At 36.7% G+C, this 15,703-nt stretch overlaps 1 protein-coding gene across 1 annotated transcript; it reads right to left on the bottom strand.

Moving 5' to 3' along the window:
- Positions 1 to 39: 39 nt before the first annotated feature.
- Positions 40 to 9,880, bottom strand: LOC125575675 (sister chromatid cohesion protein SCC2-like). The gene is made up of 28 exons (XM_048769147.1): positions 9,443 to 9,880; positions 9,113 to 9,222; positions 8,530 to 8,780; positions 8,360 to 8,459; positions 8,021 to 8,274; positions 7,699 to 7,806; positions 7,469 to 7,580; positions 7,188 to 7,284; positions 6,937 to 7,123; positions 6,397 to 6,828; positions 5,812 to 6,320; positions 5,530 to 5,740; positions 5,401 to 5,451; positions 5,132 to 5,290; positions 4,874 to 5,041; positions 4,491 to 4,790; positions 4,261 to 4,413; positions 3,899 to 4,068; positions 3,607 to 3,715; positions 2,993 to 3,154; positions 2,806 to 2,910; positions 2,469 to 2,702; positions 2,256 to 2,389; positions 1,873 to 2,169; positions 1,380 to 1,791; positions 942 to 1,034; positions 729 to 854; positions 40 to 630 (listed from the first exon to the last, which is right to left on the bottom strand). The coding sequence occupies exons 1-28, from the start codon at positions 9,712 to 9,714 to the stop codon at positions 400 to 402; spliced, it is 5,547 nt and encodes a 1,848-aa protein (XP_048625104.1). The 5' UTR covers positions 9,715 to 9,880; the 3' UTR covers positions 40 to 399.
- Positions 9,881 to 15,703: the final 5,823 nt, after the last annotated feature.

Below are 15,703 nucleotides of genomic sequence, written 5' to 3'. Positions count from 1 at the left end.
ACTACAGCAGAGTTCTAAAAATTATAATTACCAACAAGCTGTAATAACTCCAGAAGATAAATAAAGCTAACAAGTTGATAGACAATGACGCCATTTCCTAAACAATGAGAAAGGGGGTACAAATCAATAGTGAATACTGAATGCCATCCAAAAGCAAACTGACAAAATACCTATTCTAATATTCTTCTACTTCAATTTCTTCTCTTTTTCATCCTAACAAAAGGTTATACAACGTGCGTACCAATTCGTTCCTGGCTTCCTAATTTTGTAAGAAATCATACTGTACATTGGGGTTATGACTTATAAGAGCCTAAAATAATATCGCCAATTCTGATTCTCTTTTTCGTTGCTGCTGTATATATAGTAGTGATCTAAAACAGGAGCCAGTGCCGTCTGACATTACCTTCTGTTGCTATTTCTGGTACTGTAGTTTAGTCTCCGAGCAGTCATACCACTGCTTCCTCCATTCCAGCCTCTGTCACCATCGTCGTCATCATCATCGTCCTCATTGCAGGCCACTGCTTTCTTAGCAGATCTTGAGCTTTTTCTTGGCGTTGGGCGTTTTCTCTTGACGTTTGATGAATAAATGGTGTAGTCAAGTGTATCTTCTCTCATCGCGTTCTTAAACTCCTGCAATAGAGAAGTTGAATGCAACAAAATGATCTTTTCTTTACCCATGGATCTAAGATTCTAGAGGGGAGGACAAAAATTCTAGGGCGGCTTTTTACCTGATACCTCAGAACCAAGTCTTGATATGTTGAAGGTAAGTCAGTGCGAGTTTCGCTGAGGTCAAAGGCAATGTTCTGTTTAGACAGAGGATCTCCTGGCTTCAATGGTTCCGTTGGAGAATACGCCTGAGAACACAATCACGTTTTCGTGTTCAGCTTAAAGAAAAAGGAAAGCAAAAAAAGGGATTTCAAGTTCGAAAGAAAGAATCGTACTTGGCACCGGTCATCATTTAAGCTGTACGTGACTTTTAAGTATCTCTTGAGCTTCAAAAGAAGCTGTAAAGCTATAGCTGATAAGCAATCAACCTGAAAGAGCACCAAAAGAGAAACTGCCATGAGACTAAAAACGCCATATATTTATAAAAACAAGTAACGATCATATTAAGAGGTGCTCAAGTTGGATAAATCATTTGTAATGGAACTTGGCCGATCTGCAGCCAACCCCAAAAAAAAATGTTGTAAAGAATCTATCTCCACAAATTGAAACATTTTAAAAACAAATTGAGTATATATTTGATTAAAATCAAACCATAGCCTGAGCTGTGCAAGACCCGGTTTACATTAGTTTAATCTTCCTACCGAAGAGGTGAAAGTTTCAGACCCAACTCTAACACCATAGGAATCAGAGGACAATAAAGTATGAAGAAGTACCTTAATTTTCTGCAGATCATCGGTGGACAATGCAGGCGGATCAGATGAGGTCATTTCGTTCACATTTGCTTCTCCATTGTGGGTTTGATATGAATTAAACTGATCCCTCGGATCTTGGTATACTATTCCATTGAGATCAATTGGAGCTGGATGACCATACGAATTCCAATGCGTTTGTTCTTCTTGCATTTTTGTGTTTAGGTCCATCATGTGAATCTGTCCAAGAATCGGATCTTGTTGGTATGTTCCATTTCCATGCTGAGGCTTTGCAGAATCTTTGTGTAACAAAGCCTTCAAATTTGACTCAATTGCACCAGCGCGGATTTGTATAACTCGGTTTATGGAATATACAAGATAGAGTGGCTCATCAGGTGTTGTGAATGGAAGTAACGCAAGGGTTTCAGTGCAATACCTGTTAAGAGAGACAGAAAAGTTAGTGCTTATTTTACCTAAGAGAGACTATATAGTTTTTTTTGTAGCAGCGAAAACTCACATCAGAAAGGATATCACTGAGCCACTCCAGGTTGGATTATCAAACTTGCGAACAATAGATGTCATAAACTTGTTCCGAGAAATCCGGTTTCCACGGATAAGCTTGTAGATCCTAGAGACTCCAAGTCTAGCTTGTGTGAGAGTGGTATTAGTATGATCATTTTTTCCCGACATGTTTGTTGAACCCTTCTGCTGAAGATTTTGATTTGATTCTGAAGAGACCTGGCTTATCGATTGCATGAAGATGAACGACATTTGAAGTCCGTCACCGAGACGGCTTTCAAAAAATGCCGGATACCTGATGAAAATGTCGAGGTGTGTTAGTGAGCCAATTATTGGTGAGCGAATAATGTAAAATTTTGTAAAATACAGTAAGAGGATTACTTCTCATGCATATTCATTAGTAAATGATGGGCCAGCTTCTGGTTAGCCTCGAGAGGATCTGTCTCAAGGGCAATCAAATAAGGAACACATGTAATAGGATGAACAAGACCTTGACGTAGCACAACTTCCACTATCTGCGGGAGAATATCTCTCATTAATTTACAGAAGAACAAAGAGACATGAGCAAAGATTATATAATATAAAAAAGCAAACCTTGAGAGCAATCTGGCGAATTTGATCATCAAAGTCCAAGCATCTACCTAATATCTTATCCCAATACAACTGCACAATGCCTCCGCAAATGTTGGTGTCACCTGCACCAGCGGCCACAGGTACAGTATGTCCACCTTGCTCAATTGGGTTAACCGTGATATCACCAGCTTTATCGGATCCCAATTGTTTTTCCGCATCAAGAAGGTAATCATACATGTTTTGCAATGCTTGCATCTGGATCATGAGCATTAAAATAAAAGGATGTAACCATATGCATGCCTAAAACAAATGTATGCCATAGTAACTGAAAACACACAAATAGATGGGCGATATTTACCTTCATACGCCCGTTTGCTTCATCTGATAATGTACTCTCGATTATCTTTCCAATGTCGTCTTCCAACATGTACTCAGGCCGCGCAATTAGAATAAAACCTAGAGCCTACATGAGTTTGGGGTCACCATTATTCTAGCATAATGCAATATTGAGAATGTACAAGACACTAGCACAGTATGTACTATACCTGCAGAGACCTGACTTTCAACGAAAAATCTTCCACGCGGAGATGTCGTTTGAACAAACTGAGACAGCCGGAGAGATTAAATTTCCTGCCACCTGAGGTGCTAATAAGAGAGTTTCCATGGCGAATAAGCAAGCCAAGACAAAAAAGGGACCGCCCAGCAATCTGCGTTAGCAAGAAATTGTTCACCATTTAGCTTCAAGGCAACCCGTTGCTGGACATTGTAAAGAATAACAATCATCTCAACTCAGACGACACTCGCCCTCAGGTGGGATATATGTAAACATTGAATATTACCATCATTAGGCAGTAAAACTACAATGAAGATCAACATCAGCAAAGAATAATGATCTTATAAAAGCAAGAGCAAAACGACATCACCTGTCTCTGCTTAACTATAAACAAGATACCAGTCCAACGAGAATAAGAAAAGGCCCAAATTAAGGTACAGATGCAACTGGATTCACTCACACAAACGCAAGCTACAACAGTACAATATACCGACCCCAGAAAAAACCCACATGTAAAATCATGTGCACGAAACAAGACTCAAAGAAGACTTAAAATGTTGAACCACAATAAAATTCTGATGCATGATCTTTTCAAAGAAAACTCACCTGGTTGTTATCAGACCCTTGGGCCTCCAGCCGCTTTAAAAAGAACTGAAGAAGATGCTCAACTACACTAACACCTTTTCCCGACAATTTACTCACAGAACAAAGACACCTGCGAATTTGAAGGGTAGCACTAATCAGATAGAAGGTAGTATCCTTAAGAAACAGATGAGTAGTGTTTCTTGACTGCATGTTCCATGTAGATATGTGATCGTCCAAATAAAAATGAACGTATGTGAAAGCCAAAAACGATCTATAAAGCCAGGAATGAGGGTTGTTGAGTAATAAAGGGTACCTAACGCATGCATGAACAACCGTTAGAAATGAATGTCGAACAATCATATGCTTTAGATCTTGCTCCAGATCTTCTGTGACACTAAAAGGAAGCTTGCGGATCAAGGGTAGAACAGAATCGATAATGAAAATAATACTCTCTAGTAACTGTGCTCCTATTCTACTATCAACCTGCAACAAACACATGACGAATTGGAGGTTAGCAACATTTAAAAGCTTGAGATACTATTGCGGACACACCTTTCACACATATGACTTCTTCTCAGGATAACTACCACCATTTTTCAAAGAAAACAAGCATAGCGAAGCTCATAACAGAATCATTTATTTACAAGAATCTTAATCATAGTGGCCATATATAACCTGACTCTTCAAATACGGCTGTAGGGTAATAACAAACTTCGTCGGGTCTGAAGCCGGTGTACACAGCCCAGGATCCACCAGACAGAAAGCATGCAAAGCAAGTACATAAGGAAGCACTTGCACGTCTCCCTCTCTACGGCTCAGTTCTTCTACCTGGCAGAAAAGAAGGATGTTAAATATTGGTATTTGACCAACCCAGCAATGCACAGACAAGAAGCATCAATGTTGACCTGTAATATATTTTCCAGTAAGCACTTGCACATCATCTCGCAGCGCCGGCGTACCGATGCAAGAGCAACTGGGTTGATACCAGCAGCTTTAGTTGCTTGAGGGAAAAAGTCGAGGGCAAGGGCACGCTTAATAATTGTTACAAGAAGCTGGTGATTCGGGGTCCTCCTTAACAACCCCACCATTTGCTTAGTTTTCGTTTCCACTTCCACTGGAATGGAGCTAGCATCACTAGCAAATTGAGTATGATGCCCTGAAGGCTCCTCAAACCAGAATTCATAGAAAGTTTTGCACACAAGATCCTACGAATGATTTTTTTTGTAGTATAAATCTTGTAAGGCAAAGAAAGATTAAATAGCAATGCATACTGAAATACAAAGATTACCTGTATACTAGACTCATCATCACTGATACGAGATAATATCTCGGCACATGCACTTGTAAATTCAGAGAAGTTGGGATTTGAAGTACACATGTCACGTATTATCTTGATGGCTCGTTTTCGAACACTCACTCCAGTATCCTTAATCCTTTCAGCTACCTTCTCAAAATACTGCAAAAAAAAATCCTTAGGTCCGCAAAGACACAGCAGTAGTAGGGAATGTTATATAACCATAACAATACGGGAAAAAGGTCAATTTACCTTTAAACCAACATCAGGATGTGATGCAATATGCCTACCAACAAGTTCCAGTGCCGCTTCTCTAACAGATATTGCAGAATCACAAAACCTTCCTTCAACAGCCAACTGAACACGCTTATCACACAATACCTCTGGATCAGCTTCAACAATTATACTAACCTGTTATGGTCAATATGAGAATGTATTATCATTGCAAGTAGAGCATAACTGCATTCTAGTTTTACCCACAAACAGAGATAATTATGTGTTTTAACACTTTTCTCACTTACTGCTCTCATAGCTTTGGCCCTAATAATGGGAGAGTTCTCTCTTAAACTAGCCTAAAAAAATAACACAGTTAGAGGAAAGAGAGAATTAAAAAGTAAAAATAAAAGATACATACAAAACCTTTCACTAACCAGGAGCATGTGTAGAATCTTATCAAATCCTCTAGAAAAAGAGCTGTTTAGTCCAAGAGCTAAAGTAATTTTCTTAATAGCATCTCTTGTCAAGAACGAAGTAGTTGCTCCAGAGTTACGGATTATTGACTTCGCTTTGAGTCTGGCAATGTAATATTTGAATTTCTTCTGAGATTTTGGGACATCTTTATACCAAAGGCAAAGATAAAACCTGCACAAAGTACTTTCCATATAAGACCTACCTAAATTGCAAAATCCGCATGACAGGAGTCAGGAACAAACCAGCAAATGAAAGTATGCACTTCATCAACAGATCCAGCATCCTGAAGGTAATTCAAGAGCATCTGTTGCACCACTTCTGTCTGTGTAACCATATTTGGATCTTCTTCTGACTCCAACATAACAGTACCCTTGGTGTCCGTCTTGCAGTAAGACTGCAGTACAAGAAGTTGTCTCTTGCTTATGCAAAACGGACAATGCCAATTTCGACTTGGAATGTCTACTTCCTTTAAACCCAAACAGTCTGCATGAAACTGCCTTTGACAAATTTGACAGCCTAATAAGTTCCCAGCCCTTTTACCTAAACATAGAGCGCAATCTTTTGTAACAGATTGGTCAAGTTTGGTTTCAGTATCTGATTCTAGTAGCGCCCAGAATCTGTCTCCACTGCAGAGGACAGAATCCTGTTTCAACCTTGCAGCAATTGTACCTAGCAAGTCGATGGCCATTGACCGGGCAGAGACATCTTTTGATTTCAATCCTCCATTATGCAGAAGTATGACGCAGAGAACCTGCAAGACTTAACCTGTCAGAGTGGGAAAAAAACATTGACTAATTAAAACAAACACAGTAACAGACAACGTTTACCTCAAGAATCGGAGACACTGATGGATATTCAGGAAGATTCAATGCTGTCAGTAAATCATTAACAAGGTTCTCAATCATCACTTTTATCTCAGAGGCATCTTGAGCCTTTGCACTGGCAAATCGTTCAAGGACACGAGTCCAGAAAAGGCAACATGTTTCTGTAACCGCCTCATGACATTTAGTTAGGTAGCCATCATCAACGGGCGTCTCCAGTATGGAGTTTGCACATGAAGCCTGTCTCAGTGTTTCAGGAAGGCTTGTGCTGTTGTGAACCAACTGAATAAGCAAAGCCGTGACCATTTGAATCTGCTTCTGTTCTTCATCAGGGAGAAGATACGTTCTCAGCACTCGTCTCGAGGAAGGTAACTTCCATAGCAATTGAGATAACTCATCTATCACATACGTTCGGTGTTGAGCGTATGAATTATATATCTGCATTAAAGTCGAAATTTAACAAAACTTCAAGAAAATCCTGACAAGAAGACACTGATATAAAAAGAGAAAACACAACAAAGATGTGGAGTAAGTTTAAAGTCTTACACCACCGATTAAGCTAATTGCTTTAAGTTGCAGAAGTTGGATATTTTCCACCAAAAATGTTGTAGTACTTGTCTTCAACAGTTGTAAAATGCAACTGTCAGACAACCTTTCTACGAAGAACAGGTCCTTGAGTAAGCCAAGAATAGTGCAAAGTTTCTGTAATGCAGTATTCACTGCTCCAGAGATCCTACGAAACAGAGATATCAGATGGGAAAATAATATCACAAAAATTTGGGTACAAATCAGTAAACCTGTTCACTCCCGACTTCTTCACTTTGCCACTTTTTCCCGTTCGTCGCCTTTTACTGGCTGAGCTCATGTCAGGATCGAGATCATCATCATCATCACCTAGAAAAGCATGTGGCATATATCCATATGTCAGATTATTGTAATTAGAACATAACTTGTGCAGGGGCTATCTTTGAGCTTACAGACAAGGATAAAACTAAAGTTCTAGATATAGGAATGACATGCCATGCACTATACAGAATATGCACAGCACACCCAACTCCAAAGTAAATCGGAAAACAACCTTCAAATGCCACATTATCTGCCGGTTTACTTGCGCTGCGGTAAGATGGATCATAAGCAGACATAACAGCCATCATTTGGTGCCTAGAAAACTCCAGAATTCTCTCAATTACCTGATTGATAAGAAATACAAAAATAAAAAAATTGAGTCAGTTAAAATGGTGAAATGGTGGCAGTGTGCAGAGACGTATACGCGTAAACAGATTCCAGGGAAAACTAAGAAGCAATCACCTCTTCCTTGTAGAGCTGCTTTGGCATATCACTGTTTGCCATCACTGCAAGGGATGCATGGATGGACTCAAGGGCACCAAGAACCAACCCCACTGAATCTGAATCTGACTGAAATGTTTTTGCACCAGGAAGTGTTAGCTAAAAAGAAAAAGACATATTTGCTACTTTCATAATACTAAACATTAACACACAATAAAAAGAGCTCATCATAATTCAAATAGAGAAAAACAACTTTGATTGAAAGCTAATAGTCCATGCGTCGAGTGCAACATGAAAATAATCCCACATAAAACAAGAGAGACGCAAATAGAAAATTACTCACATGCTCACTATTAATGGACAAGCCTTCTGCCCTATGTATCTGATGATCCAGAGTGTGCAATAACCTCGACAGAATATCAACAGGTACCATATGCAGAAGCATTTTTGACCTTATAGTCATCAACTCAGTCACAAGAACACGAATTTCTTCAACAGGCACGACTGACCACTCTGCTCCATCCCTATCATCACCAGGGACTTCAGCTCTGCCACAGAAGTCCTCCAGCATCTCACAAAAGCTTTTAACGATGGACTCTAAATAATCATTAGCAAACTACTATTATTTCGTGGGTAGGGGGGAAACTGCAAAGATAAAAAGAAAAAGGACAGACAGACCGACCTTGAAGCACGGATGAATCTGGCTGAACTGAAGACGCACCAGGGCCAGCGCCATCTTTACGTTTCTTCTTGCCCTTTGACTTCTTCGAAGCAGAAGATTCCTACAATTTATTCAGTTATGTCCACGGCACATAAGATACTTATAGAAGAAGATTGTGGTGGTAGTCTTACATTCATGGTGACCGTTTCAGGTGGAGAGTCGAGAGTTGTAATATCATCTCTTGGTGACTGATTTATCAAAGGTTTGGAGTGCCAACTATGATCTTCAACATGATTTGATCGTAATACCCTTTTCACAGGCTCGGGATTGATGCTCCTACCTAAATGATGATCAGCCTGTCGTTGAATCTTGACAGGAACACTTGGCTCAGAACTTCTATGTTGAGGCTCTTCACTGGTGCAGACTGGTTCGCAGGTCGGGCCTGATAAACTTAAAAGTTGTAGTAAATAATAAACACAAAGATATAAAATCTATCACACACTGGCGCAATAACAAGTAAACAAAACCATTAAAGCTCAGAAGTCAGCACAAGTGGAGCCTAGCATAGAGGTTCACTACTATCTGAATGGGGTGAAAAAGGAAGGAAGACACTGCTAGTATCAAGCATTAAAGGCATCTTCGTAAATGCCAACTAAATAATCTAATACTTAAAAGGTTTCTCTCCCTAAAGACTTCCAATATTTTCCTCAAAATTTGTAGCACTCCACACTATATAGCCAAAAAGGAAAAAAAAAATGAGAAGGATTAATTTACCAGGGGTGGCATACTCAAATGCTCCAGGATTGCATCGTAGAACTTGGTCATATAACTGCAAAGGCTCCGCAGAGTTACAGTTCAGCGCTCTAGCCTCGTTTCTAAGATCCCTGCAAAGATTAAATCAGAAAGCAATAAGTTGATGCCCTCTACAAGCTACGCTACGCTAGTGCAGAAATAAACACAATCTGAATCTCAGAAAACACTCAAATTCAAGGTTAGCTGTGACTTTCACCAGCACATAACCAATTTGAGAGATAGTCGACTTACAAAATTAGCAACGAAACAGATTCTGAGTGTGAAGGGAGAAGACGAGTCAGATTCACTTACAGATAAGAAACGTCAGTTTCTTCAAGCATAGTAGCGATTCTCCTAGACTGAGAGAGAATCTCGCTGCGATTCAACGACCTGTTGCCGCTAATACCTTCGCCAGCCTCATCGAACAGCTTGAACTCTCCAGGCTGAGTCGAGCCGTAGAATATGGGTAGCGAGGGGAGCGGCAAGTGAGAAGCAACATCCGACTGCACTGTATTGGCCAAGCCGATCCCGAACTGAGTCAAATTCGAACTTGAATCCCATCCGGAACTGCTTGGATTGCTCATCGAAGTCGCGGATTCCAAAATTAGGGTTTCCAGAAATCAGATTTCGAAGAATTTGGAATATTTTGGAGGAAGTTTGGGAGTCATAGAGAGAGAGAGAGAGAGTTGAGCCCTAGATTGACAAATTAGGGGAGAATTGAGATGCAATTGGCGGGGAAAGTAAGAAGACAGCTTCTCCTGCAATTTTCCTGATTTTATTAAATACATAAAATGATAATTTAAGGTAATTTTTACCCTGCTAAACTACCGATATACCCCAACGATCTTTATTGATCGGCAATTACCCGCTCGGTAAGTAGGCAGGGATAGTTTCGGTAGTTACTTCTATGAAAATATATTTTTTTGGCAACCTTCTATGAAAAGATATTATACTCTTCATTTAGTATTTGAAATATAATTAATTATTATTACTTTCAAAAATTTATTATTATTTTTAACCCTAAAATACACCAATATTATTTTTGATTGTTTTTTTATTTACAAGCATGTCGAAGCTATTTAAGTTTGTGATCTATTTAAAATTTGCTAAAAATAGTATATAGCTTTATTAAACGCGGCTGCAATAACTTTCGATAAAAAATATCAAAGGCCACGTCAATAACTCATTAAAAATAGTATATAGCTTTATTAAACGCGGCGGCAATAACTTTCGATAAAAAATATCAAAGGCCACACTCAGGCCTTGGTTGGTAGAGCATTAACATTAGCACTATGCTCTACATTATACAATCAACAATTGTTAGAAAAACATTTACAGAAGCATTTACTAAATGATAATGTTCTCAAATGCTCTCTGGCCAATGCTCTCAAATGAAGCTTTTAAAAAAGCATTTGCATTTATAATTTATAAATTAAGGAAAATATATAATTAATTCATTTATTTTATTTAATAATATCATAAAATTATTTTTATATCCAGAAATAAAATTTTTGATTTCTAAAATTAATTTACAATAAAAATATTGTTTTAAATAGTATTTCACATTTAAAACATAATTTAATTTATATAATTTAATTTACTTCAAATGTGAAATGTTATTTTTAAAAATAGATATTTTAATTATAAAATTTATTTTAAAATAATATTTTTCGATATAAACATAATTTTTAAATTATTAAATAAAATAAATTAATTTTATATCTTGTTAATTTTATATGTTAATATATTTATATATATATTAGAAATATATTCATTAAAAATAAATATATTATATATTATATACTAATTTTTATAATAATTTTAAATAGTATACTCATACTGCTCTACCAATCATCCTATTAAACAATTTAACAAAAGCATACAGCTCATGCAGCATACTCCTTCTATAGCATACTGCTACTGCTATTGTTAATGCTCTACCAATCAAGACCTCGTTAAAAACAGCTCGTTTGAAGATGTTGCGACTCAATTTATACACAAAACAATTGTTGCCGCAACAGTAATGAAACTGTTGTTTTTTATGGCGGCTATTAAAATAGAAGAAATAGCTTTAACGTCAGTTGCGAGGGACTGTTATATAACATGACAATGTCGTTATTTTTCTTTATCGTTTGTTATTTTTTAGACGCTCATCTTTACTGTCGCTGCGTCTAATAAACGAACATGGCTTATACCAAACGTTTGACCAAGAAAAAAAACAATTAGACCAAACAAAATTTAATATTATAATGAAATGATTCGTAAAATAAAATTAGTGTTTTTTCGTTCTGTAGAGGTTACTCTACTAAATATAGCTGAAGATATTAAAAAAAAAGATTTCATAAGACATAGACGGTTTCTAAATTTAACCTAATAAGATATTTATTTTGTTTCTTAATAAGTGTCATTTTAATACTTTTCACACAGATTAAGAAAATGATTGAAATGTGTTTAAATTATTATTATTTACATTTTTTTGATCAATAATATTTTAGATAAATAAAATTATTTATAAAATTAATGCATTTTGCCATTAATTTTTAGCTGAAAGTAAATATAATTTGTAGTGAAATATTAAAATGATATTTTTGTGTAACAAAAAAAAGTTAAAATAAAACTTATTATGAAACAAATTGAATATATAATAAAAGCATGAACCGGTTCAAACCGTCGTAGCGACAGATTAAAGGAGTTTACAAATTTTTTGACCTATCGTGCTGAGCAACAAGGATAAATTATTTAAAGAAGATTATAGATATTTTAACCCTCCAGTTGGTATTATAATAATATAACATTGCTCTCTTGAGCCGACACGTCGTTTACTCGATTTAGGGTCTTATAAGTAAATCTAATCGTGAGCGATAACCTTGCTTTCGTCAGTTTTATTCTGATTTTTGCGTGTATATATTAAACAAACAAATTTAATACTTCACCTTTCATTTTCAAAATGTTTTAATATTCCACTGTTATAAAAAACGTGATATTTTGTATGAGTGGATAACTTATTTGTCAACATAAGAAAGTTAACAGGAAAGCAAAAGGGTTTGTAAACTTTACCGGATCACTTGGAACTTCCATATAGAAAAAGTGGTCAATGTAGTGGGAAAAATAAAATAGAACCCTTCTCGTACACATCTCCTGTATCCCAAAATCTATTCTATTAAAAGAGAATCACTCTAAAAAAATTTATTTATACAAGGTTGTTAGACCCTTTCAGTAGACTATTAATATTTTGGTTTTATCTTAAATTTATACTAACAATATATTACCATATATTTCTTTAACAATAATTTAATCAATTTAATAGGTGATATAACTGAATTTCTTAAATTTTCTAAGATTTGCCTTAAATAAAATATTTTAAATTTTTGTGAATCAAAAAGCCATCCGTGATACTTATATATTTGCCGATCACATCTACAATATAGCCTAAAAGATAATTAGCTATATATTAATTAATAATAAATAATACTCATTTCTTTCATGTAAACAAAACATTGTGAGATTCACGAGTGGACTATCATTATTTAAACACATGACATATAGACTATGCAATCAGAAAATATTTACTTACGGTTTTAACAATTTATGGTTCACGACTTCACATAGTTTTGACTGGTAAAGCTAAAAATACACATATCAGACACATATCAGACCTACTGAATACACAAGTTTAACAATATTGATTTTTATATTTGTATATAGCCCATGGAGTTTATATTAAAATGATTTACATTTATATATTTGTCAACCTTAGAGCAGTGTCCCTAAATGTGTATATATGTAGAAGGATAATCCTAAACTCTCAATCCTGAAAATAATAAATACATATACTGGTATATAAAATATATGGTCAGTGAAATTTTGTCTACCTTAATATATTTACAAAATGGTTCAACTAATTCCCCTTAATAAAATGGTTCAAACAATATAGGTTCGTTAATACTTCACATCCACGCAAGGTGCAAAACCGCTATAACAATCACAAATGTTTTCATCTGTTTAATAGTATAGATATTCTTAATACCGAAAAATGTGAATCACTCATAAATGTGAATAAAAATGGGAATTATTAATACTGAAAAAACTGAATCACTCAAATATTCTTATAAGAAATATTTAAATTTATCTGAATTATCTGACATTTCATCCAAAAATAGAAATGTAAATTTATCTGAATTATCTGATAATCATCATGCGTAATCATCGGATCTAATACATAAATATAAGTATATTGCATTTTGCGTTTTGCGTTTTGCTTTTTCATTACTTGCAACTTTTATATCTCTTCACTCGATCTCATTTCTCTGTATCGCTTACATCGAAGGAGAAGAGTCAAAGATAAAACAAATTATGAACGAGAAGGAAGATTTCATGTCGGAGCCATTTATCGTAAAGACAATTAATGATGAAGAAACGACGCTTCATGATTATCAGTTCGATAATAATTCACAGGGCAATACCTCTTTCTCCAAGACTTATTTCCATGGCATTAACGCTTTATCAGGTTTGTTTTTGCTTTTTCTTTCGTGTTTTTGTTTTTGTTATTCTGGCGCCTCATTACTTTAGCTTTGGGAACAAATACAAGATTAAATACAAGGGGTATGTCTTTGGATAGCCTCTGCCCTCGTTGTTCTAGTTCCCCTGAAACGGTGAACCATCTTTTCTTCATGTGTCCACTTTCGATTCAAACATGGAGGTCGAATCAGGTTACCTTAGGCTACTCTGCAACGTTTACTGACGACTTGGAAACCAACATGAGACGTCTGTTTGATCTTCAGTCTTCATCAACCCTGACACTGGAACAGAAGTTGACACCTTTTTGGATACTTTGGAAGATTTGGAAATCGAGGAATAACCTCATTTTCAAAAATCAAGTTATCAACCCTCAACGCGATGCTGGTTATGTTACCGCAGAAGTTCGTGACTGGTTACAAAAAACGGTGCAAGATACTACTCTTATGAGAAGTCCACAGCGTCAATCTATGTGCCGTCGTCCAACGTTACCTTATTATAAATGCAATTTCGATGCTGCCTACAATGCTCAAAGCTTACAAGTCTCTGCAGGCTGGATCATTCGGGACGTTAATGGCGTGGTATAATACTGGGAAATGGCTAGTTTAGGCACTTCTCTTTCACCACTTGAGGCGGAGGGTCAGGCCTTATTAGCAGCCATTCAATGTGTGTTTGCCTTGGGTTACAAGAATGTGATTTTTGAAGGTGATTGTCTGGTCTTAATGAGATCAATCTATGCAGAACATGGTGATTTTAGTATTGCTACGATTTGTAATGATATCAGAAGTTGGGGTAGCAGACTTGAAAAGGTTCAGTTTACGCATGTTCATCGAGAAGCAAATGGGGTGGCTCATATTTTAGCTACAAAATGTAACGCTGATGTCTTATTTACATCTTCTTCTACATTAATTCCACATTGGCTTTCCAATATGATTTGTAATGATTACATTAGATACTAATGTACTTAATAAAGTTACTTTGTCGGAAAAAAAAAAGTACTGTTGAACAAGTTTTGGAAATTTTTTTTTGCCAAGGATTTGAAATTCTTATAAATATGAGAAGAGTTTGTAAAACTTTACAAAAATAATTAGAGTAGATGGGATGCACTTTGGCAAAAAAGATAAAAACAAAGTGTAAACCATAAATAGAAGACTTCCTAATCATGCCTTAGCCAAGATAGCATAAGGTTTTTGAAAGTCTTCTTGATGTGCTGTTTCTCCAAGATTGTGTCTCTGATATTACGATCAATGAGCCTGTAAGTCGTTGGAGGAGCAGTCGAGATACCGTCGTGTAGACGCTTGTTCCGTTCTCCCCAGATACTATAGATAGTTGCGTGAGCAACAATTCTTTTGAGCATCAGTGGAGCTGTGGAATCCCTTAGAGATAACCACTCAATAAAAGATGTCCAAGTGATGAAGCAAGAGTGGGAATATCCTAACCTTCTCAGAACCAAGACCCAAATCTGCTTACTAACTTCACAGCGCAAAAGCAAATGATCTCGAGTCTCTGGAGTTGAGTCGCATAGACAGCAGTTAGATGAGATGCCAAGGCCCCAACTTGTTAGTCGTACTCGAGTTGGCATTCTATCATTCTGTGCGATCCACATCAAGAAAGCATGACGAGGTGTTGCTGATCTGAACCAGACACTGCTTGACCAAGTGACTGCAGGAGCTCTATCTCTAATTGCCCCCCAAGTTCGCGATGCAGAGTATCGCGGTAGATTCTCACCATCAATGAACCAGTAAAACTCATCATCTGTTTGGGAGGTAGTAGGCAGCTGAATACTAGTGAGATGAATGTGTAGATTCTCTGCCGCAGGTGAGCGAGCACCTCTCAGTCTCCAACCATTATGGTCACAACTATCAGCAACTGATGCGAACAGAGGAATTGAGAGTTCACGTGGACCTGTCTCACCGAATAAATCAATTAACCGACCTAGAGGGGTCCAAGTATCCCACCAAAAGCTTATTCTGTCACCATTTCCAACCTCTGCTCTCAAGAATTTTGTAGCTAGATGACGCAGGTTTAACAGTGACCTCCATGTTCCCGAGCCTGCCT

Source organism: Brassica napus, chromosome C9 (genome assembly GCF_020379485.1).
Source record: "Brassica napus cultivar Da-Ae chromosome C9, Da-Ae, whole genome shotgun sequence".
Classification (NCBI taxonomy): Eukaryota; Viridiplantae; Streptophyta; class Magnoliopsida; order Brassicales; family Brassicaceae; genus Brassica; species Brassica napus.
This window is presented reverse-complemented; position numbering and strand designations above follow the sequence as displayed.